At 33.9% G+C, this 26,095-nt stretch overlaps 2 protein-coding genes across 5 annotated transcripts; both read left to right on the top strand.

The window, feature by feature from the left end:
* The first annotated feature begins 9,127 nt into the window (after nt 1–9,127).
* Nucleotides 9,128–11,025, top strand: LOC112507190 (basic leucine zipper 61-like). The gene is made up of 4 exons (XM_025111640.1): nt 9,128–9,801; nt 9,912–10,002; nt 10,279–10,405; nt 10,508–11,025. The coding sequence occupies exons 1-4, from the start codon at nt 9,242–9,244 to the stop codon at nt 10,681–10,683; spliced, it is 954 nt and encodes a 317-aa protein (XP_024967408.1). The 5' UTR covers nt 9,128–9,241; the 3' UTR covers nt 10,684–11,025.
* Nucleotides 11,026–16,479: 5,454 nt separating this feature from the next.
* Nucleotides 16,480–25,800, top strand: LOC112505654 (sodium/calcium exchanger NCL1-like). Of its 4 annotated transcripts, none has more exons than XM_025109547.1 (11): nt 16,480–16,651; nt 16,840–16,909; nt 19,280–19,471; nt 20,029–20,238; nt 20,338–20,522; nt 20,780–20,925; nt 21,001–21,262; nt 21,494–21,639; nt 21,712–21,967; nt 22,675–22,950; nt 25,432–25,800. In XM_025109547.1, exons 3-11 carry the CDS (start codon nt 19,366–19,368, stop codon nt 25,666–25,668), a joined length of 1,824 nt encoding a protein of 607 aa, XP_024965315.1. In that variant the 5' UTR covers nt 16,480–16,651; nt 16,840–16,909; nt 19,280–19,365; the 3' UTR covers nt 25,669–25,800. The 4 variants fall into 4 exon arrangements, with proteins under 4 accessions (XP_024965315.1, XP_024965316.1, XP_024965314.1 ...); XM_025109548.1 differs by having other exon boundaries at nt 19,280–19,564; nt 21,853–21,967; XM_025109546.1 differs by having other exon boundaries at nt 19,280–19,564.
* The last annotated feature ends 295 nt before the right edge of the window (nt 25,801–26,095 follow it).

The following is a 26,095-nucleotide window of genomic DNA, read 5'->3' as shown; positions in this document are numbered from 1 at the left end:
TTAGTAAAATATTATTTCTCTCTATAAAGTTTAATTTAATATCTTTTATTGGTGATAAATAATTAAATATTATTTATCTCTACATACGCAGTTTTAGGTCTTGTTTGGTTTGAATTAGATTTGGAGAGATTTGAAATTGAATTCTATTTAAATCAGATGTTTGGTTTGAATGATTTCTAGGATTTGAAATCCCACAAATGTACGATTTTGAAATCCCACTGGGTGCTTGGTATTTTACAGTATTTCGTAGAATGTTACGTAATTTAATTATTTTGTAATAATGTGAAACACATTTGTTTTGTAATAATCAATTAATAAAAAAATAATTTAATTATGTTTATAATTATTTAACTTGTTTTTATAAATTATTAATAAAGAACCGAACTTAATTACATTCCAAATTTTACAAACCAAACACATCAAAGATATCAAATCCAAATCTTTTTACGAAATTCAAATCCCTCAAAATCATTTCATTAAACCAAACGTTACTTTGGAGATTTTCGCGAGATTTTCACCTTCTCTCTCTTCTTTTATATATTTTAGCATAAGTTATACCATACTTGTTAGAGCAAAAACATCTCTTAAATATTTATTATAGCATAGCTGTTGAAGATGCTGTAAATTATATTAGCAAGTTGTACAAAACAAGTACATAAAAGTCACATTCAGATACCATTTTTAGTAAAAACATATAACTGTGACAATTAACCTGGATATTTGATGTTAGACAAATCAATCGTGTAGAGATTTGATCGTTTTTTTTCCAGCTAAGAACTCCATGCTTTCTGCTGTTCTAACACTGCATCGATTTGCCTTGAAATAAACCTTAATAAATTTATATTAATTATTAAAAAATAAAGCAAAATTATTATTGTATAAAATAAATTTAGATCTAGTTTCCCTAATCATTGTTATTGTCTTCTAAGTAATTAAATTAACAACATTAAAAAAAATAAAAGCAAAATAATTAGCCCCTAAAAAAGAAAAACATTCCAAGAGAAAAAAAATAGTAATAAATTTAAAAAGACAATATGCCCTCCATGTGACTTGATTTTGAGACAAAGGAAAGAGGGTGTGGGGTGCTTTATTCACATGGGGAGAGGGGTATAATTGTCATTTGCTCCACACCCATGCCTCTTGTTTTATATCTGCCTTGCCAAACACTATAACATTATCAATATCATATATAAATTTATAGTATATTATAAAACATTTGACAAAAATTCTTAAAAACAATTTTTTATGTATAAAGTACTGTTTATTAATGCATATTACTTCAAACTCAAGATTGCAAGTAGATTGTGCATAAGTACAACTTATTAAAGCTTCATATCTGAATTCGTGTAACTAACTGCGGATAAACATAATCAAATACAGAATAAACATCTCATTTTAAATATAAAAATCTAAAATATAATTAGGATAATTATCGAGTTCTAACATAATACTTAATTATTATCTTTATAATATGTCATATTATTAAACCAAAAATAAATTATTTCGTTATTAAACTTAAATTAAATTATAATAAAAAAATAAATTAAAGAAATTACATAAAAATGAGAAGTTTTAAATAGATGACTTGCTATTAACATTGATATATTTTTTTTTCAAAATTTTATAATATCTTCAAATTTATATTTTATTCAAAAATAAAATCATTATTGCTTTCTTAAAAACACATAAAATCGTATTATAACATCAACAGAGACAAATAATAAAATAGAACATTAAAATTGAGATGTGTCTCGCTGCATTGCACGAATACTCTTCTAGTTTTAACAAATGTGTTTGTATGAATGGTTTTTCATTAAGTTTTGTATGTATGTATGTATGTATGTATGTATGCATGCATGTATGTGTGTATGTATGTATTAATCTATCTGCATAAATTGAATTTTTTTTATTTGAGAGAGAATTTTCATAGATGTGATGTGCATGTATTTTTAATTGGAAGGTAAGTTAAAAAAAACTTGACTTTCTACATAAATCTCCACCTTAGAAGTTTACTGCATACCTCATTTTTTATATCATTAAACCACTATCAAATAGTTTATATGTAACTGACCGAATAAATTGTAAGTCTCATTAAACTTATTAAACTATTAACAAACAAACCTTAATTTTACTTAAAAGTCATAAGTTTTACTAAATCAATATGGATATCTACATTTTTTTTCTAAATTTTTATTAAGCTTTACAATTACCATTACAATCTTTTGTTCAAGTTCAATGATGCAACAAAAAGGATGATAATAAATCAGATATTTTCATGTCAACTGATATTACAACATCATCTGTAGTAATATATATATATATATATATATATATATATAGAGGGATGTTATTCTACACCCTATACAACCCTCATCTCAAACATTCAATTTTTAATCAATTAATTGTTTCATAATATAAAGTATTAATCATAATTAATAAACTCTATTCATATTCCATAAATATTCAAATCATAATAAATGAACTCCAATCATTTCTATAAATATCTCAATTAATTGGGTTGCAAAGGTTGTACAAATGCACAAGGTTATAAAAGAAATATACCATATATATATATATATATATATATAATAATAGATCATTTGTACGCTCCCTCGCTCTTCTCTAATACGTTCAAGTCTCCATCATATTCATCTCCTCTTGTCCTTTCCTTAAAAATCTGTTCGTAGCTATTTACTCTTGTTTATTTTTGTGTTCAACAGTTTATTAAAATTGTGTGGACGAAAACAAACGTACATCATTATGTTATACTTCAAATTAGATATATGTATATATATATATAGAGAGAGAGAGAGAGAGAGTTTATTTCAAATACAACTCATCACATTTGTACAACCAATGCAACCCAATAAATTGAGATATTTATGGAAATGATGAGAGTTCATTTATTATGATTTTAACATTTATGGAAGATGAATATGATTCATTAATTATGATCAATACTTTATATTAGGAAACAATCAAAACTTTTATGAAATCACATATAAATCAAATGAAATGGACAGTTGAGATTGAGTTGTATTGGTTGCACAAATGTCAAAGGTTGTATAATAACCAACCTATATATATATATATATATATATATATATGGACTTGAGATCACGTGAGATCAGCTTGTTTTCGTGAGACCACTTTTTTACATTTGAAACTTCACAGCAAAACACTGTAAAAATAACTTTCACATTATTTTTATTGTGAAGGTTCGACTTTTTTTTACTTTCACAACGTTTTGCTGTGAAGTTTCAAGTGTAAAAAAATGGTCTTACGAAAACGGGTTGTTCTCACCATGAACCCAACTCTCTCTCTCTCTCTCTCTCTCTCTCTCTATATATATATATATATATATATAGGGTTGGGTTCATGTTAGACCAAAAGTTTTTAGTGAGACCCGTAAGATCAATTTATGTTCATTGATCAACTTTATAAGCTAATGATCTAATGGAATAAAGTTGCACGGTGGCAAATTTGTGATTATTGAAAAGTCTCGTGGCAATTTTGTGATTATGAATGTTCAGATTGTAGATCTAATCCAAGAGCTAAGAATTGGTTTTACGGGTCCCACAAAAAACCCTTGGTGTCACATGATCCCAAATCTAAAGTTGTATATTCTATTAAATCAACTATTTTACAATTTAATATACATCTTAATTATTTATAATTTAATTTAATTTAAAAAAAATCAAATACAAGTTATTTACTTCAATTTAATATTCATTCATGCAGAAGTAATTGCAATGTACATGTTGGAGTGTTTTTAGCCTTCCTATTATTGGAGCATTTATCAATTATTTATAGTTTTGATAAATGTTATTGACCCCTTTTTATTTATTATGAGATGGACCAAGCATTCATCTTCAACTCATGGTTATATTTCTAAGTTTTTATATTTAAATATTATCCAATAAATGCTTAAAATATAGCAATAAATAAAATGTCCTTCTTCAAATATAACCTTTTATATACATTTGCCAGAATATCTGAAATCTTGTTAGAATATTTTTTAGAGGAAAAAAGTTTTCGGCTTTTATTTAGAGTTGAAGCAAATTGCATAAAAAAGTAACGTACTTTAACTTGATTCTTATTTTGGGTAGCTTGCTTTCAAGACTTTCATTTTGGTACATAAGATGTAAAGTTTTAAACATTTAAGTATCCGAGTAACGGTTAATGTGATATCCAACTCAGTATTATTTGTTATTCAACCCAATTTCATCCCATCACTCGCCAATTCAGCATTGTAACCGGTTAATGTTTCAACCGGTTGTTCGAGTACTTAAATGTTTAAAACTTTACATCTTAGATACCAAAATGAAAGTTTTGAAAGTACATTACCCGAAATAGGAATCAAATTAAAGTACGTTATTTTTTCATGTAATTTGTCTTTGGCATTTTTCTCTAACCTGACCCTACTTAATTTGTTTTACGTTTATAAACTACTTTATCAAGCATCCGCTGATCTTTCGATCAACGCTTAACATATCAACTAGTAACCAAAGAGTCTTTGACCTAGCAGTACGTGAATCTTTGACTTTGTAGGAGGTCAAGGATTCAGACCTCATCAAATATGAGGAGGATGTATGAGTTTATTTATTCTATTTTTTTTTAAATTAATCAGTTAAAAGTTGGATATTTAAATAATAATAAAAAGGACAAGATATCTTGTTCTTAGTGGTACCATCATATGACATTAACCAGTGCACATGCAATTGAATTCTTTTTTCAGGGCACACAAATGGAAACTATGGCCCATTTTGGACTCATCAAAACCTTCTATTGTACCGTACAACCTCTATATGCACATAATATTATATAGACACATCTTTTTGAGAACTCTCTAAATCGTGATATTTTTTTGAAAATCAGTGTATCATGTGCTATTTTATCTGGGTTTTTTTCATTCATGGTTAAAATTTAAAGTAGTGATTAACAATATTTGTTTTATATGTACTCGTTTTACAATACAAATCTTTTTGGCGTGTTTGTGAAACAATAAATACATGTAAAAAAGTTTCACACTGTAAACCGAGTACATGTGAAACAAACACATTGTGGAATAAAATTTATACGTAAAGAAGTTGCACATTGTAAACTGAGTACATATGAAACAAATATATTGTGAAATGAACATATGTTAATCAATACATTAAATATTAGATTGGTATAGAAAAAAAATCATGTGAATTTTTTTTTTAAGGTAGAAGTTCTCACGGATCTCATAAATTTTGGAGTTCTCAAATAATTAGTCCTCATATTATAGGGTTGAGTTCTGATGAGAATGAGATTTAAGGTGAGAAACGTAATAAGGGATCTTCACCCTTAAATGCACAATAGGACACCTAGATGCACCGGACCAGGTCATGTATCATGAGCACGATTCATGAGTAGATTTGAGATTTAAGGTGATCAGGGGTCCAGATGCATTCTTACACTTCTCACCTTACACTCCCTTTCACACGATCATTTACTCCATATTATATATATATATATATATATATATATATAGTTGGGATCCTGTGAGAAAGGAAGTTATATTGAAAAGGGTAAGAAGAAATCTCCATCATTGAATTAGTCATAATTGAATATCAACACTAATAAGGTGCACCGAGATGAACCTGATCAATTCCATTCTAAAAAGTAATTCATGGGCGAAGAATCGTGTGAGAAGGAAGTTATAGTGAGAAGTGCAAAAAAAGATCTAAACCATTGATTACTTTTAATCTTATACCTACACATGAATTGCACTTTAGAAGAGAATTAATCCAGTATATCTCGGTGCACCTCATTACTTGTCGACATTCAATTAGGATTGATCCAAGTGTGGAATATATCTTCTTACCCTTCTCACCTGAACCTAACTATATAGGGGCAGGTTCAAACGAGAAGGCAGTCAATTTGCAAGAAAACGAGAAAGAATATAGGCCACATAATCCATTAGTTAAAAATTACATTAAATAAGAAAATAAAAAAATAATTTTAGAAATTAGGATAATTATCATTTTGAATCAGGTGAATCCTTAAAAATCTTAATATATTTTTTATATTTATTTATTTTTTTAATTTTAACTAATTCATAGTTTCTTATCAAGTTTTATATAAAAATAATTCAAGAAACATTTTTGATAAAAATAAAATCACAATTTTCATCAAATATTACATGTGATATCTATAATTAATTCATATGTGATAATTGTAGATATTTTTGCTAATCATATGTGATTATATATACTTATATTTATTGATCTTTTTGTGATGTAAATATTATCACATATGATAATACGTCATTTGTATTCAGATGTATATTATCATATGTGATATATATAAAAGTTCACATAGTGGAACATATATGATACACAACAAATCATATGTTAAATGGAGCTAATCATATGTGATTCAAACCATGGATCCAAAAAATATAGAAAAAATGGTGAAAAAGATAATAAATTGATTGTGGATATCATGCATGATATTTGATGAAAATTGTGAATTTTTTCTTATCAAAAGTGTATCTAGAATATATATATATATATAGAGAGAGAGAGAGAGAGAGAGAGAGAGAGGTGAGTTATTATACAACCATTTACATTTGTATAACCAATACAACTCAATCTCAACCGTTCATTTAATTTGATGAATATGTGATTTCATAGAAGTTCTGATTGTTTCCTAATATAAAGCATTGATCATAATGAACCTTATTCATCTTTCATAAATATTCAAATCATAATAAATGAACTATCATCATTTCCATAAATATCTTAATTTATTGGGTTGCATTAGTTGGACAAATATGATGTGTTGCATTTGAAACGATCTTTCTCTCTCTCTCTCTCTCTCTCTCTCTCTATATATATATATATATATATATATATATATAACTTGATAAAAAATTAAATTAATTTAAATTAAAAATAAATAAATCTAAAGGATATAAATTAGATTTTTAAGGATTTATTCAATTTAAAATGGTAATTATCCTAAATTCTAAAACTATTTTTCATTTGTTATTTTTTTATTAATGAATTATGTGTCTCATGTTCGTTCTCTCGTTCTCACAAATTAGTTAGCTTCTCGTATTACGGTTTGATTGGTCAAAATTTGCAGCTATATAAAAAATAGAGGGGGCAATTTCATAACTTTTACAAATATGTGTCAAACGGATTCATATGTGAACCAATGTGATTCACATATGGACTATGTGTTCATATGTGAACCCGTATAATTCACATATGAACTAATTAACCGATTCACATATAAACTAATTAACTAATTTACATATGAATCATTGTGATTCATATATGAACTCATGCGATTCACATATGAACTAATTAACTGATTCACATATGAACATATAGATCATGTGTGGATCACACGGGTTCACAACTTCAGATATTGTGTATTTGTATATGTTGTTTGTAAAATATTATGGTTTTACTCCCTTCTAATATATACTTAAGTTTTTCATTAAATCTAGTTAAATAAAGGGTATTTTGTTTGTTTTATCCTTTTCTTCAATTTTGTATTAGGGTTTATCATATATTAACCAAAACCTACCCCTTTCGTTCATCGTTAACTCTGCCCTTTCCTCCTTTGATCTTCAACCATTGTTCGTCCTATCTTCGCCAATATCAAGCATCGTTGTTGTTATCCACCACAATCTGGATCCCACTTGTGACTCCCATTTACATGCATCTCTTCAAGATTTATGCACATTATTTGAGATCCAACAAGAGACGGAGGCCTTAGGCTATCTGAATGTTGGGTTTGGATTAAATTTTGCTCGCGTTTTCCTCAAGTTAACGACATTATCCCACGGATACCCCTTGAACTAGCTAAGATTGAGATGTGACGACCAAAAATCTTTGCAAGGGGTTCAAGTGACGAGAAGAAGGAGAGGAGGGGTGGGAATGTGCTTTTTTGCATCCGATCAAGATACGTTGGCTTTTCATGAACCAAATGCGAGAGACGCACACTTGAAAAGTTTAGTTGAACAGTTATATCTTGGTGAAATGGAGGCCTAATCATTCTATTCCTTGGAGATCGAAGGTTGGATGGTTGTCAATTGCATTAGTAGCATGAAAGGGAATAATGAAAGGACAACTATGATGTTAGAAGTGTGCAATTGTTGATGGTGGTGTTAGATAATTATAAGTCTGTTTCACTTTGTTCCATGGGGGAGGAGTGGAACAGATCTGTTTCATTTTGTTCCACATAAAAGTCTTATCAAACGTGGAACATGGATTCTTGTTTTATTCTGTCATGTCTAGATTAGTGTATCAAACGCACACTAAAGGAACAAAATGTTTCTTATTTTAACATATGGTAGTTAAAGTCGTAAATAACAAAGATGAAAACAAACATTTTTTATTCTAATAAGAGTATCTTCAACAACTATGCTATTTTTTTCTTTATAATAGAGTATAAAAAATCAAAATCTCCAAAAAGAATTACATACAACTCCAACTGCTATTCTATTTTAGCAATTATAGTATTAACTATACTAATAAAATATTATTTCTCTCTTTTACACTTTAATTTCAATAAGTTTTATTGGTTGGATACGATTAAGGGGTTGTTTGTTTATCTCTTAATAGTTTCATTAAAAGACAACATCAGAATCGTTAAGAAGTGAATCTTGTTTGACAAAAAAAAAATATCTCTTAATGATTATAAAACCCTTTGAATGATTTTGTATCCTGAGCAACCCTTAACCATTCAGCGCCCTAATTTCATTATAAACAATTATATTTCATTTTTTACTATATCATTAGAGCCTCTTAACCATTCTGACCATCAAACTATTCAACAACTATCAAACAATCTCAATAATATTATTCTCATTTTTTTCTATTTTAACATAATCGTTAGAGATGCTCTTTTAACATAAGGATTTGGACACAAAATATTGTTAGAAATAAGAATAGAATAGAGTCACATAGGCACGTGGTGGGCTGATTCCGCCGGTTATTAAACTACCCCTGTGAAACCGTTGGGACACAGGCTGTTGCTAGCTGTCCTAATCCCCCTCCATGTGACCCACCTCCCCTTCCTTCCCACCAAAATCAGAAACCCCCTCCAATGGCAATGCTCTATATACCCACATTCCATATCCACATTTCCACACCTTAATCCTAATCCATCACTATAATCATACTTCTTGTTGATTCCTTCTTCACTGTGGTTAAGTTTTGGAATCTGCTTATTTAATTCTGTTCTTCTGAGCTTAATTATGGCGCAATTGCCGCCAAAAGTGCCAACAATGGCGCAAAATTGGCCGTCGTTTCCTTACCAGATGATATCGATGCCGTCTTCCGCCGCTCAGCCACCCAATTGGGTGGATGAATTCCTTGATTTCTCTTCAGCTAGGAGGAACTCACACAGGAGATCTGTCAGTGATCCGATTGCCTTCATTGAATCGCCTTTCATCGAGGAATGCCGTAACTCTAATGGACCTAATTCGTTGATGCCTTGCTCTAACAACACTGGGTTTGAACGTTTGGATGATGAACAGTTCAGTTCCATGTTTCCCGATGACGTCACGGCGAATCTCCCGTCCACGAGGTCGTCATCCAATCCGTCTACTCCATCAGATCAAAACAGTGACAATGACGAGCCTAAGACAACACCGCCACCAGAACACCACCACCACCAGCAGCAGCAGCAGCCGAAGAATGAACCTGGAGAGGTAGAAGACGGCGGCGGTTGCCAACCTGAGACAGAATCCGCTAAACCTTGCTTCAATTTCTCTAGCGATGGCGGCACAATTGTTGATCCAAAGAGAGTGAAAAGGTACAATTACCTAAACCATAAAGCACAGCATCTCATATCAATTGCTTAAGCAACAAGCTAAACTTAGTGCTTAATTACGTGTTAATCTTCATAATCCATCTGTTTAACAGGATTTTAGCAAATCGCCAATCTGCTCAGAGATCGCGAGTGAGGAAGTTGCAATACATTTCTGAACTCGAACGCAGTGTTACTACGTTACAGGTTTGTACAAAATTTGATCTCCAAGTTTCCATTCGGTTCATAATTGAATAGCAACCTTCTAAACTGAATGTTATTCATAATTAAACAACCCAAAACTCACATCCAATTGTGGAATCCGAATCGATATGAGCCTGATCACAACCTCAATTATGCTCAACGAATGTTCTAGAACACAAAATAAGCAATTATCGATTCAATTGCAATTGTAATTGGGAATTTGAGATTGAAATGAACAAAAACACTAATTAATCCATGATTTTTTTGCTAATCATGAAGACGGAAGTATCGGCATTGTCACCACGAGTGGCGTTTTTGGATCATCAACGATTGGTTCTAAACGTCGATAATTGCGCGCTTAAGCAACGGATAGCGGCATTAGCTCAAGACAAGATCTTCAAAGACGGTATGCCAACAGTAATCGAATCCTCAAACACCTCCATTCGATTAATCTGATAGATTCTTCAGATAAACTGACTTCGAATTTGGTTGATTATAAATATTGCAGCTCACCAAGAAGCATTGAAGAAGGAGATAGAGAGGCTAAGGAAAGTGTATCAGGAACAGAACATGCAAACGGCGGAGAACGAGGAGAAGGAATTCGAAATCGCCACCGGAAACGACGGTGGATCGGCGGCGGCAAACAGGAGTGTTACGGAGGAGGGAGGCGGCAGAATCTGCTAAATTGCGCCCATGCATGCACGTGATGTGTTTCCCCGCTTTTGCTGGTGGTGTGAGTGGTCCCCATGATTGGCATGTGACTTTTTTAATTTAACATGGCTTCTACAGTACTTCTTTTCTCCTGTTTTTATTTAATTTCTATTTATCTTTTAGATTCTTTGCCCAAAAATAGGGTGTGGGGTATTGGATTTAGGCCACAGGGGCATTGTTGTAATTGTGTTATTTCTTGATTTTTATTTTTTTAAATTAATTTATGTTCTTCCTATTTGGGCCTAAATGGGCCCATTAGTGTTTGGGGTATAATTGTATAAGTATAACTCCTAAAAAGGTTTGAATTTAAATACCACTTTATATTTCTTTATATTATATGTAAGAATTTGTCGATGTTTTCAATTCATCAGATAAGGTACAAAGAATAAGTTCAATACGAATACCAAAAGATTGTCATATGAAATATATTTTCACAAGTTTTAAAACAGTCTTTGAAATAAATACAGTAGTTTTTTAGGTTTTACTGATAAATAATTTAGATCGAATCATATTTAGGTCTCGGCCTCTTCTTGATTCATTAGTGACTTGGAACGAAGAGTATAGGAAGAATGTTGTCTTCTCCCTGAGTTCCAAGGCAAAATTGCTGGAAATGTTGTTAGGTTGTTTTTTTTGCAGTCGTTACGAACATGTGTAATCCACCTAGAACAACGTTTTCTTTCGGACCTTTCAACAAATGGGTACGGCCCAAGAGAGTTGTTTTTGCTAAGACTCGAGTAGTTTCTTGAAAACTCACTTTTTCAACATATATACTCTTGTTACTCCCAACAAGACGACCCCCATGGATGGACCTACAGTGATGCCAACGGTGGCATGTGCCACCATATTATTTCTCCGTCGAATGGTAAAAAAAAATTAGGTTCGTGAAAGGTGCAACCGTATTAATTTGTTGTGTGCCACCATATGTATTTTGAAACTACGGTATGAACAAGTTTTTTTTGGTAGAGTTGGTTTGCAAGACTCTTGTTCCACCCCAGGCTCGAGTTCGAATCCTGTTAGTGTCATTTTCTTAGTCAAATGGGCCACAGTTTGAGATTTTTTTCTCTATATTTGTTTCTTATAGCCAAATGATGCCACTGTTTAAAAAAAATTTGTGGGTCCATCCCTGAATCAGCTCCGATGAACTAACATCTCACATAATGGCAAGAAGGGATGAGCAAGTAAGAATGTCGTTTTCATTATGGAATCATTAACAAGAGTTGCACTTTCTGTATATAAAACAACTTAACGAGAATATTTAAGGGTTGTTATAATTATTCGACAATTATTTGCTTTTTTGTGGGATTACATGCATTTCTTGGTTTAGTTATGCTTGTTTTTTTAACAAATTATATTACATAAATTGGAACTTTATTCATTCATCTCGTCTAATTATATCTATTCTTAAGATTAATCTACCAATTATTCACTTCTTTTTATAGCAGAAACTCTAGACAATGATCTTTTTTTTTATTAACCTGGATATCCAACCCGCTATGCGAGCCCACTAATTCCAGGACGACCACCTGCTTAGCAGATAGCCCGGAGTCACCGCATTTAAACCTCCGTGGCCACAAGTGGATTCTTATTCCTCCTTGGATTTGAACCTGGGACCTACTGGTACTTTTGACCTTTAGAGCCAAACTCAAACCAATCAGACACCACCTTGTGGTTTGATCTGTTTTCTTTGGAGTAACATAAACTCTTATGCTTTTAATAGTGTTGCTCTTAACACCGATCTATTTGGTGATATTCAATCAATGTGCTTCAGTTGGATTTCGTCTAGATACCCCTCTTTCCCGATTTTGTGGGATGCTAAGATAAAATCTCCAACTACTGCTTTCTGATTTTGTTACTTTTACGTTTTGTTGTTTTTCCTTTTTTGGGAGTCACTTTCGTTGTTGTTAAGACGTATTTGGTTTGGTTTGCTTTTGTTTTTTCGGGACCTTGCTTGCTTGACGGTCTACTCCGGTTCCATTTTATTATATCTGCTTTTCAAAAAAAATACTTTTATAATAGCATTTTGGTTGTAATAAAGAGTACATAATGGATTATTGACAATTAAAAAAATATTATTACTGATATAAAATCAGCATATAATACATCTTTATTTTAAATAAGAAACAAGATTACAAATACCGAAAGTATGAGAAAGAATTTCCGCTATACACATACCGAAAGTAGGAGGTCTCAGGTTCAAATCTTAGGAGGAACAGAAATCCTCTTGTGGCCACAAAGGTTCAAATGTGGTGACTCCGGACTATCTGCAAAGCAAATGGTCACTCTGGAATTAGTCGACTCACGTAGCAGGTTAGATATCCATGTTAATTTAAAAAAAAAAAAAATGTAGAATCTTAGATCTTTAAAGGTAAGATAGCCATGGGGTAGAAGTTAAGCACATGGTTGTTAATATTAATAATAAAACTTAAAGTGGTCCATGGCCTTAATTTTATGTCCATGTACATTGTTATTGGTTTAAAATTATGGGTGTGCAAAATCCGAATTATTTGAAATCTGAACTGAAAATAAAGTATTTGGATAAAACTCGAATGCCCTGAAATTCGAAAATCCAAAAACCGACTTTTTGGGAAAAATTTGGGTTCGGGTTGGGCTTGATTTTTGGCCATCCAATCCATCTGAAAACCCGAAATATATATAAATATATTTATTCATCTAATTATCTTTGAAAATTCTAAAAATCTTAGTGGGTCGTGTTTTTTTTCTTTCTAATTTTTAAACATACTATTGATTTATCAATCCTCTAAATCGATTGGATTCATCGTCAAAATCAATTGGATATATATATATATATATATATATATAGAGGGATGTTATTCTACACCCTTTGTCATTCCTACACCCTATACAACCCTCATCTCAACCATTCAATTTTTAATCAATTAATTGTTTCCTAATATAAAGTATTAAYCATAATTAATAAACTCTATTCATATTCCATAAATATTCAAATCATAATAAATGAACTCCAATCATTTCTATAAATATYTCAATTAATTGRRTTSCAAADGTTGTACAAATGCATAAGGTTGTAAAAGAAATATACCCTATATATATATATATTGCATTGTAACTAAACCCGAACCTGATCGATCTCAACCCAAACCCGAAGCAATCTGAAATCCGAAATCCGAAATCCGATTGGGTTTTTGATTGACGTACACCCCCTATTTAAAATATCACATTAAGTATAAAATAATGTAGGAATGTTGTTGGTGTAGTTGTTGCAGCCTTATTTTGATTTTGATGATTTGATAAGCCGCTTTATTGATACTAACGAACTTATTGAATGCTATGAATTAAATATTTGTTCCATTTTAAATTATTGAAGAGTTTAAAACCCGTGTTTATTAAGATATCGAAATTCTTCGACCAACAGCTTATTGGAAATGTTTGCATTAAAACAAAGACAAATTGCATGAAAAAATAACGTACTTTAATTTTAAGAGGATTTTTATTCTTTTTCATTGGGTTCGAATCTTGGACCTTCAGACACTTTTGACCTTTGGAGCCCAAGTTCAAACCAATCTGACACCACCCTTGTGGTTTGATGTCATTATTTTGTTTGTGTGTGATGTATTATCCGTTGTTAATTCACTGAAATTTGTTAACGATCATAATCAATCTGTGAGTATTAAAAGGGTAGTTGATGATCTACGAGAATGCAATATCGAATCATGGTTGTTGGATTTTCTTTTACTATTTGTTTGCGTCATCCATGCGTTCATTTTCATTGAGCTTGAACGTTGACTCTTGTTCATGTCCGTTCAGTTAACTAAATGAACAAAAAAAAATTGTTCATGTGCGTTCATTTATTAAATAAACGAACTTCCCGCCGAATGGTTCACTGCACGTTCGGTTCATTTACAGCCCTTTAAATTCTTGACTTGTGTAGTGGTGTGTAGAAGTAAAGCGTTTGTAGGTGGCTTTTTAAGTTCGCCGTCAAATCTCAGGGCTCAACTTTGGACAGGCGGCGGAAACTACCAAGCTGGAGCTTGGTAGGGGCAGAGGGAATTTCCGGTGAAGCGGTGAAATGCATAGAGATCGGAAAGAGCACCAACGGCGAATGGGATTACATACTTCAGTAGTCCTAGCCGTCAACGATGGATACTAGGCGCTGTGCGTATCGACCTGTGCACTGTTGTAGCTAAACGCAAACAATCTGTATGGATTCAGTTATATTTATCATTGATACAACTAATTTTAAGGATTATTATTTGTTAGATTCAATAACAGCCCAAATTATGGCATCGTTGTCAGAATTTGGTACTTTTAGTCAATTTACTTCTATGCCTCGTTCTTCTCGTACAAGTAACCTTTAGTACGCCACAGAGATCGAGAATATCGCTAAAAGATTGAGAAAGTAAGTGAGATTGTGTCGCAACCAAGCTTCATAATTGCCGTAATCTCGAATTAAACATAGCGTTCAAGTTTTCTAACTCATGCTCGTCGAGTAATACGAAAGTCACACCAAAAACGGAAGCAAGAACCGTTGTTGAACAAGAAATGGCTAACCTCGAACATATTCCAAGGGAATTAGTTGCACCAGACGTCAATCAACCGCCACTTTGCATATGTTATCCATATTTGGAAGTACGTTTTAAACTGGAGTTAGGTTTGATTCGCTTATCATCTAATTTTCATGGCTTAGAAAATGAGAAACCCCACAAGCACCATAAATAATTCCTTGCGGTGTTAATCAGTTTGTTATGTCATGAGTTTCATCGAATCATAGGTTTATGGGTTTTTTTTTTAAGTAAAATTTGATATTTATATTGATACATTTTTTTTATTAACCTGGATATCCAACCCGCTAAGCGAGCCGACCAATCCCACGACGACCACCTGCTTTGCAAATAGCACGGGATCACTGCATTTAAATCTTTGTGGCCACAAGGGGATTTTTATTCCTCATTGGATTTGAACTTGATACCTCCTTGTACTTTTGACCTTTGAAGTCAAGCTCAAACCAATCAGACACCACCTTTGTGGTTTATATTGATACATTCTAGTAAGTAATGCAAATGCAACAAAAAAGAGATCATGTAGTAATACCCAGAATTCTAATATGACTGTATTTTTTTAATCGTGGATGTTTGGGCAAGTTTAGACACACACCTCGACTAATCCCATGGGAGCTGACAACAGCCAGAATAAAGTCAGTTGAGTTAATATAGAAGTTTATTTGCAAGTCAGGGCTAAAACCGAAAAAATACAATTTTTTAGGCACAATGGTTTGGACATGAGACTTCAGGTTGTATATATGGGGGTAAATGAGCCGAGTCGATTCGAGTAGTAGGTTATTCTAGTTTGACTCAAAGAAATTATACAAAGCTCGAGTCGAGCTCGGATAACTTTTTCAATGTAAGACTCAAATTTTTTTGAGTTGTGGAGCTCGATCCTTATGGGCCCGTACACACAATCGATTAACTCGTTTATTGTCTCAAGATTAATAATTATCACATTTTTATTGTATTATTTATGAACATACGAATATGTTTGACTTGAATAAATATATACTCGAATGGCTCGGTTCAACTTGACTCGATTCGAACGAGCTGAGTCAATCATTAGTTTTATGAAACTTGACTCGTTAAGTTAGACAGAGTTCTATTTTGGGTAGAAAAGCGACTCGAGCGAGAGTTACTAAGCGGCTCGTGTTCACCCATCATCGCATCCCATCTGGCCATTTCAAATTGCGGGAACCTGGTAAACTGAACCCGGGCAACCTAGTCAGCAAGTCGCAAACTGTAAAAAATGAAACCGTTTGATTTAGCTCGGCGACCTCAAGCCGCCGGATCAGCTTGCATGTCGGCGGTGTCGCGATTCATATGAGCTCAAAGGTCGGGTTGTCTATCGTTTTCTATGAACGATGCATGGCCAGTTACAGTTGGGAAGTAAATGTTACTCAAAAACCCTAATTTAGGTAAGGAAGGGAAACCGAGAAAACCCTAATTGGAATTGAAGGACATAGTACATTAACAAATCGATAATTCGTTTCTGAAAATCGATTCTACAGATGTGGGGTTTAATCGGATGCCTATTTCTTCGAATTTTCTTATTAACTCCTCATCATACTAATTCCCCATTTTAAATGATGGGTTTTTTTATCAGGTTGCAGAGAAGGAAGAAAGCAAAACAATCATCATCTATTTCAGATCATAATTTTGTGGGTTTATTGGAGGTAACAAATTTTCATCAGCTTAGCTAACATTCGCACTGAAAATCTTAAAAAGAATATTCAAGTTTGTATAATGTTGATCCAACATGTTCTTCTTTGACTATTGAATAATTATATCGCTGTCACTGATTCAAATCCTTGACCACTTCAATTTTTATTCTCGTCGTTGTTATCATGATAACAAGTTCTACTGCATGTACGATATTATCTCCATTACCATGTTACTTGTCCTACAACTGTTCAGTTTGAAAACTTTGCCAACAAGAGCCACGAACAGGGGTGATACAACTTATGGAGGTAGGGGGAATATACCCCCAACCAAAAGCCATAAACTTTGATTAATTTTTTTAACCTCAATTCTCGTGCCTTCTGTTGTTGATGCCCCCGACTTTCTTTTGACGACTCGCTACCTGCATCTGGTGTCTTAGTTTTTGACAATATAGTGTTTTTTGGATGATTTTGATATTTAAGACTGATGTTTGTTCTGGAATATTGTTAAGGATTTTCGAATAATTCGAACAACCTAATAACCCAAGAATATTTAACCCGAAAATTTACCTCATGGGGTAACATTCCCGGCCATCAAAGTGTTTCAGTAAATGGCCCCTTAATTGAATTTTATGATACAATTAAGATGAATCGTGTGAGATTTAATGGAGAGGGGCAATCTTTTTCTGAAAGCTAAAGTAATTGACTTTAGAACTAGAGGGCTTTGTTTAAACGGTGGTGTATTTCAAGAAGAAACCCCTTTCCACCTACTACAACCACTCCATTGATTGAATACATTTTGAGGACTGCTATTGGTCATTTTAATCATGCATATTGTGTGCTTTTTTGTTGATGTGAGGAAAATTGATCATTAGAATGTCTTGGTCCAAGTTTATCACCTAGTGGAACTAAATTAAGAGAACAATCTTGCTGATGGATGGTGGATCCCTCTGTTAGGTAACTTGCATGTGAGCTTAGCAGCCATTTTTGTCTATTTCTTTAATCCTAGCTGAGTAGCTGGCAGTAGTTCTAGCTTGCAAGATTGCTAATAATTTAAGATTAGATCAAGTCTTCTCTTATGAGTTTTATCAGGAAATTGATAGGTTTTTCAATTAAATTGGTAGAAGATACCCGATAGATTATTATACTTAATCAGACATCCATAAAATCCTATTAGAAGATTGGAATGCTTCCAAGCTACATATTTCTTGCTTGCTGAACATTGACATGTATGTTTGTAATAGCTTCAAGTAATAATAAACCCCCCAAGAGGTGTACTTGAGTTCTTCGGTGTGAAAGTGATGTGACATGTGGCAATCAATTAAACACCCCAAGAGGTGTACATGATAATTTGGATATGTGAAATGACCAAAAAATTATGGTTAGAGCAGATGTCTTGAAACAACACAACTACTTCCAAAAAATACTAATAAGTGGATGTGATTGCCAATGTCATTTTCATTACCTTAACATTTCTTAAGGCGGCTTTTGCAACTCATTTGGAAAAGGCAAAAAGGAAAAATACATTCATATGGTATAGGAACCCTCGGTTGACCATTTAATAGATTAAACACCCTCGTCCCGCGTGGCTAAGGACGGAAGATGCCACAATTAGGTTAAAAAAATTCCAAGTCAACACGTGGTTAAAACATAGCGGTTAATATAATTTACCAAAATATAATTACAGAACCACAAACGGAGACAACAACATGTACCAAAATATAGTCCCAAAAAACACATATATCATCTACTTTAGTCATCAAAAGTAGATCATAATGGGTTATCTTCACTCCTGTCATCTCCATAGTTCTCATCCCAAAAGACCTGCTAAGTCATGTATTGATTGAACATCTGGTATAGACCCTTTAACGAAATCTTGAAATGTTTCAGAAGCTTTGCATTTTCTTGCCCTGAACGATTATATGCATTGTATTATTTGTAAATGCACAAATAGATGAACTTATGAGAAGTTGAGCTTTCAAACAAAATTGAATCTCCAACAACTTCTGTAAAATAGGACTATATAATGTGGACACGGCTGATTTTATAATTTTATTACCTGATGATAATTCTAAGGTGGCTTGTACAGCTCATATATCAAAGAAAAAGGAAACTGAACTTGCAAAGCAACATCTGTTTGACTCTGTAATGGATCAAAGCACAAGTCTTCCTTCAAGTTCTTTAGACTTTCAAGAAATTTCATCAAATAAATACCTTCTCCTTCTGATCACACAACCACCAAACAAAGTTAATTGATTTCAGACATCTTTGTAAACATGGGAAAGTTTAAGAAACTTGCATGCTATACATCTTTTCTTCTTATTTTGTTAGCTGTGGAGGTTAGAGGACGGTTCTTACATTCTACTGCTTCTGAGTTGATTTCAGATGGCGAAGATGATCTGGCTCAAGGGGAAGGATCATCTTCCTTGCGTTTCAAAGGAGTTGATTCTTCAGAAGAGCATTGTGAGCAAATGTATGGATTTTTGCCATGCTCTGAAAATCTCCTAGGCCACCTCTTCCTCATAGTCGTGTACGAGTACTTGTTGTACCACGGAGAAGGCTATGTCGCTTCTGGAGGTAAACGGATTTTCAAGATTCTTGGTCCTGGTGTCTTTGGTGCGAGTGCTTTCCAGGTGCTCGGTTTTCTTCCGGAGTCATTGATACTTCTCGGTATACCCCCTCTTTACATAGATTGTCTTTATGCTTTTCGTTTTTCTCTGCCCCTTCTTCAATAAGAAGTCCTATAAATTGCAGTCGAATCTGGGCCTTCACACTTGATGCAATTTATCCTTGTATCTTGTCATATCATTGTTCTGGCACTTCATCTTCGACAAGTTCTGTAATTTGTAGAGTTTGTTTGATTAGAAATCTTGAAAGCAGCTACTAATAACCCCAATCACCAGCAGATTAATCAAACTGCAAAAAGCCTGCATGGACTTATACACAGTTCATGTTCAGTCAGATGCCATGTAGCCTTTCAGGGCTATAGCGGTATAGCTGGGTCCAGGTTGTCTGATTAAAATACCAAGAGACTAGTAACTAACAACTGAACACAGTTTTCCACTATGCGGATAAGATTTCCTTTCGACATTTTTCTTTCAGTATGTGCTAATGTTTTTTGTGTCTAATTACAGTTACTGGACTTATGAACACCAAAGATGTAGCTCAAGAGTATGTCCTGACTGGAGTTGGGTTGCTAGCCGGATCGACAATATTCCTTCTCACTTTGCTATGGGGAACTTGTGTCATCATTGGGCGTCAGGATTTTTCCTCAGAATCTGGTTCCAATCCTACATTGGTTCCTACCAGAAGCCCTTACAAAAAGTTGCATTCGTTTCTTACTGGTTAGATTATGTGTTTCTCATATTACTTTATTTCATAGATGCGGGTGTCGTTTGTCTTTGTTCCTCGTAGTCATTTTCTTTCTGATTCCTCGATTTCAGGTTCTGGTGTAATTACAGACCCAGAGACAAGTTCAACAGCACAGATTATGCTTATTTCAGTTATACCATTTATGTTTCTCATGATCCCAAAGCTATTTGGCATGACATATACTGTTCGTGGATACATCTTCATAATCACACTTCTTGTTTCCGTGACGTTCTTGCTAGTATACTTCATTTATCAGGTATGCACCAGATCTGTACTTGTTTACTTGTGGAACATCAGGTTAAAAAAGATGGATCAGATTTTTCTTATTTCATTCTCATAAAGTATACTGGGCATAGTGACAAAAAGTCACCGGAAAAATCCCCAATGACCCACTAATGAGAATCGTGTCCGTTCAGTTCATAACATCCTGCAATACTACCATTCAAGTTGATCTTGAATTGACTTTTGTTTTTGTGTTTCTATCGTCACAATTTTGAGTTCGTTTTCATGTAGGTGTTTGAGCCTTCGATCCAAAAGAGACGATTGTCGTACGTCAAACATGAGCATTTAGTTTTAGACATACTAAAACATTTACAGGAGCACACCGCAGAAAAAATACTCACGGAAGATGGTTTACCAAACATGGCTGCTATAAAAAGGTCCGTTTCTTTTCCGAATCTCTCTTTGTTTTGCTTGTGTGCTTCCTGTTGGATAAGTTAATTGTTGGTTTGCAGTTTGTTTACAAAAATTGATCAAGATGGCGATGCTTACATATCTTTTCCTGAGCTGAAAGAACTTCTCCAGGATATAAAATTCAGGCAAACTTGGAACAAAGAGAAAACAATCGAAGAAGTGATGAAAGAATTTGACCATGATGGAGACACAAAAGTAACAATTGATGAATTCATCGATAGATTCACAAAATGGCTTGATGAGACTAAGAGTGCCGTAAGTAAACCGTATCGCTCACTTGATTCTTGGAAGGACTTGTATCAGGTACTTATCTCTTTGTACATTCTATAGAATTTCTAACTGAGAACTATGTTCAATCAAATGCATTAATTTCAGCTTCAAACTTTACTTCATAACAAATGTTAGAAAAATACCAAAAAAAGGATAAAATTTACCACTTTTGACTCATTAACGAACCTGCTCTTCCCTGCCCATTTTGCCATCTATTCAGTTCTATAAATGATAGCAAAAATCTTTAAAAAAATTAATTTTTAGGTGGTCCAACCGTGGGTTCAAACCAAAAGGAAAGAACAAGAAACAATGAAGGTCCTTGTATCAGAAATTATCAGCCATGCTAAAAACACTCCACTTGGGAGCTTCTATAAAGAAGATGGAACACCAAATGTATCTGCCATAAAGAGGTAAGACCGTAAGAGTCTTTTTTTAGACGGATAAGTCAATTTTTGGTCACTGAATCCTAATGGAAATTTTAGATTGTTTGAGAGCTTAGATGTCAACAAAGATAACTCTGTATCGTTATCCGAGTTGAAACAACTTATGATGGATGTCGACTTTGGGAAGACATCATGGAATGTGGATGAAGCAACTTCTCACATAATGGAAGACCTTGACAGAAGTGGAGATCAACAGATTGACGAAGAGGAATTCGTAGATGGATTTAGGGAATTGCTTAACACATCTAATGATCAGATGAGCCCCAAGACGCCTGGACCTAAAGATATATCCCGGGTAAGTAATCTCATAATGAAGTTTTTTTTTCTTTTCTTTCTTTTGAAGCACATAATATATATATGTATATATATATATATATATATATATATATGTGTGTGTGTGTGTGTGTGTGTGTGTGTGTGTGTGTGCAGGGTCAAGTTTAGGGGAAAACCACAAAAAAGTTAAAAAATGAGGAACACCCTCATAGATGTTCATCTGGACAGTATGTACATGTGCATACAAGTAATTTGTAAGTAATTGTCTGGTATGCACAAGTGCATAAAAACCCAAAAACAGCTTCAATCACTTGTATGCACATGTGCAAAACGTACAGATGAATGGTTACCGGGGTGTTCCTCAGTTTTTCATTTTCTGGGGGGTTTTTCCTCGAATGGCTGAACCTCCCTCCCTCTCTCTCTCTCTCTCTCTCTATATATATATATATATATACATGGCAAATACTCACACACACTCCTCACCATTGGTGAGATTTGAACCCTCGACCTTCTTGGAGGTAGGGCCATGGCTCTTTGGTCTCGTAACTTCAAAGTTGATACGACTTATATTGATTTTTCAAGAAATTTTAACAACTGCATTGAGCTTTATTTAAAGAAAAGATACAAAAAAATTTGGAGATAAACTTGTAATAAAGTTTTCATTTTTTATTTATCTTTAAAAGTGGTCGGTTTGAGCTAAAATGGTTAAGTAATTTAATGACTATGCAGAAACCATGGGAAAAATGGGAAGATTATGGTGAAGATAGATCGGGTTGGGCCTGGACAAAGGCTATAATGCTGGTGGTGGTTGGGATAGCTGTGTTAGCACTTCTCGCTGAACCTCTTATCCACAGTGTTCAGAATGTCTCCAACTCGGCGACCATACCATCTTTTTTCATATCTTTCATATTAGTTCCCTTGGCCTCAAATGCTAGAGTAGCCGTCTCCGCCATCCAAACTGCAAGTCAAGGGAAAGAACGAACCACATCGTTGACATTTTCTGAGGTTCGTTTCTCCCCTTCTCAGTTACACCTAAATCAATACTGTACGGTACAAATTCTGTTTCTGGATCATGAAATATAGCAAAATCTTATGAAATCTCCTCTTGTTGGGCTATTTTTATATGCACTTTTGATAGTGACACGCACTTTTATTTGCTCACACTTTTCACAAGCTAGGGGTGTTCAAGGATACAACTGCTCTACCACTTGGGTTAGAGATCAGGTGTGCGTAAATCCCACCCCTGGTAGGATATACGCCCATTTGGTAATTGCCTCGCCTGTCTAAAGGCTTGTTTGTTAGCAGCTTAATGAGCTTAATAAAACTCACAACTTATTAGGTCAGCTATATATGACTACTTAGTAGTGACTTAATGATATAGATAGTGGCTTATTCAGTAAGCTTCTAGGTGGAGCTTTATGCAGAAAGCCAAGTTATTTTCACACCTGCCCCTCCCAATTAAAAAACATGCTCCTTCGATTTAAGAAAAAACCCTCTTAAACAAAAACCTTCCCAATCTAAACCGACAGATTAATTTACACAAACAGCTTTATCCATAGATGACTTATTCGGTCAGCTATACATGACTATCTTGGTAGTGGCTTAATGATATATAAAGTAACTTATTCAGTAAGCTTCTAAGGGGAGCTTTATGCAAAAAGGTAAGTTTTTCTGCAAAAACTGCCCCTCCTAATTAAAAAACACGGTCCATTCATCTATGAAAAAACCCTCCCGCTCTTTACAGACAGATTAATCCACACAGAGAGCTTTATCCATACAAGACTTGATGGAAAACCAACCAAAACACCCCCTAACTTTCTGTGCTCTTTTCATTTGTACATTTGATAATTGAGACATTTGTATAACTTTTGTGCTCTTTTCATATGTACATTTGATAACTAAGTAGACTATCTAAATGACATTTTGTGCTTTTTTCATCAATAATTGAAACATGCATACCAACTTCTTGTGCAGTTGTCATCCGTCAGTTTGTTATTTGATGACAAAACCTTTTGTACTCTTGTCCTGGAGTAAATTAGACCAATCATCCTTGCGGACCCCCCATCCTTTGAATTTTGCTTGCATGGATTTTCCCGGGCCTTAAACTCTGTTAAAGCCAACTGGTAAGTGCCCTCACGTGCTAGTCACGTTTGGGGCATTTTGGACATTTTGCAACATTTTTAACTTTTTTAATGTACAAGTATAAAATGGAAATGCACAAGCATCTGAAAATTATAAAAGAATAGAAAAACCTTAAAACCCTGCCCATCGTTCCTCCCCCAATCCCAACCGTCGCCATCTTCCTCTTGGTCTTCTGGTGAAGTTCCTTGGCCTCCTGATAACATGACAGATTCACGTTACATGTTAGCATGAACTTTGTGTATTAGAACCAAGAGAGACGAACTAGGAGATTTTGGGAAGATGTGTTTGGTGTTTCATTGAATGCAATTTTGGGATTGGTGCTTTCACGATTTGCCAGTGAAATGATGTCAAAACTTGCTGCTTTGTGTTGGTTCTCTTTCTTGATCTGATTTCTTATACGTTTTGTCGACACACTGTAAAACCAGCTTTAAAATATAAAATCTATGGAACTCCCATCGAGTTTGGGCATTAGCATTCTGTATCACTAGGACAAAATGAATAAAAACATCTCACCACAGTTGAAAGTTTAGGAGACAAACAATCTATTTCTCCTCAGCATGATTCTTTTTGATGCCCATAACGATACAAGATGCTATGAAAATTCTACCTTATGCCCTATTGATCGATGGCGTTAGGAATTCTTTAAGCTTATTTCTCGTGGTGGCTGAAAATCAGAGGGTGGGAGGAAGGAGAAGGGTGTTGGGCCGGGGCGGGGGGTGAATGGTGGTTGGGGGTGGTGGTGTCGGTGGAGGGGAAGGGGCGGGGAGTCGCGTGTGGTGTCTGGGGTAGGGGGAGGGGTTTTTGGTTGGTTTATTTTTTTTTTTCTTTCTAAATCTCAAATACTTTTACATATGCATTACATACTTGTAATTAAATTTATTTTAAATATTGCAAAATGACCAAAATGCCCCTAATGTGACTTGTCGTGTGAGGGCGCTCAACGGTTGGCTTTAACGGACATTATGGTCAGGGATGATCCATGCAAACAAGTACAAAGGATGGGGGGTTTGATGTAATTTCTAAAGTGTAGTTTACTCCTTTTTCTTATTTGCATTTGAGGATTGAATGTGCAACTGTTTCTGCTCTTTTCATTTGTATATCTGTCGACCAACTTTTTGTGTTCTTTTCATATGTATTTTTTATGATTAACATGTCTGACTAAGGTGCTGCTTGTTTTTTTGGTCTCGTTAAGCCTGTATGGATTAAGTTGCCTGTATGGCTTTAAATAAATTGTTTTTTTTTGTCATTTGTGCTGAATGACACAAATGACAATTTTACCCCCAGTCTAGATCAGTATGCTCGATAATTGGCGATTGATGATTGATTTCCATATGGTTGATGCAGATATATGATGGGGTGTTCATGAACAATGTTCTTGGATTTTCTGTTCTTCTAGCAGTCGTATATTTTCGAGGATTGATGTGGCATTTCACTGCTGAATTATCGGCCGTGTTCATTGTATGTGTGATCATGGGCACAGCAGCCGGATTCCGATCAAAGTTCCCTGTTTGGACATCGATCATATCGTACCTGCTTTATCCCTTATCTTTGATCTTTGTGTATTTTTTTGGTGATTTTTAACAGAACATAATTAGAGAGTAGGAAAGGAGAAAGATGATGCATTAAATTTGTTCTTTGTATCTATAAAAAGCTCAAGTCTTGGGAATTTATTGAAATATGGTAATTTATCTACTCTAACTTACTAAATTTGCACTATTCTCGAGTCTCTGATACAAACTCAATTGAGATATTTATTGAAATGATTAGTGTTTATTTTATTATGATCTGTATATCTATTGAAGATGATCAGAGTTTGTTTTTATGATCTATCGTTTTAGATTACGAAACAATCGAGATATTTATTATATAAATATTTATTAGACTGGATGAAAGGTTGAGATTGGTTTGTATGATTTAGGTCAGTCGTTTGCAGTATTGAGTTGGATTTGGAATTGAATTCCCTCCCAATTTGAATCCAAGTTTAAAGGATTTATGGATTTGAAATCCC

The sequence above is a fragment of the Cynara cardunculus genome (assembly GCF_001531365.2).
Source record: "Cynara cardunculus var. scolymus isolate 2C chromosome LG 2, CcrdV1, whole genome shotgun sequence".
NCBI lineage: Eukaryota > Viridiplantae > Streptophyta > Magnoliopsida > Asterales > Asteraceae > Cynara > Cynara cardunculus.
Note: the sequence above shows the minus strand (reverse complement) of the source record. Positions and strands in the feature narration are given on the sequence as shown.

Coding starts and splice junctions, on each gene's coding strand:
- LOC112507190 (XM_025111640.1), top strand. CDS start 9,242: ATGGCGCAATTGCCGCCAAAAGTGCCAACAATGGCGCAAAATTGGCCG. Junction 9,802..9,911: donor GATCCAAAGAGAGTGAAAAG/GTACAATTACCT, acceptor TCTGTTTAACAG/GATTTTAGCAAATCGCCAAT. Junction 10,003..10,278: donor GCAGTGTTACTACGTTACAG/GTTTGTACAAAA, acceptor CTAATCATGAAG/ACGGAAGTATCGGCATTGTC.
- LOC112505654 (XM_025109545.1), top strand. CDS start 19,171: ATGGGAAAGTTTAAGAAACTTGCATGCTATACATCTTTTCTTCTTATT. Junction 21,263..21,493: donor CTTGGAAGGACTTGTATCAG/GTACTTATCTCT, acceptor ATTAATTTTTAG/GTGGTCCAACCGTGGGTTCA. Junction 21,640..21,711: donor AATGTATCTGCCATAAAGAG/GTAAGACCGTAA, acceptor TGGAAATTTTAG/ATTGTTTGAGAGCTTAGATG.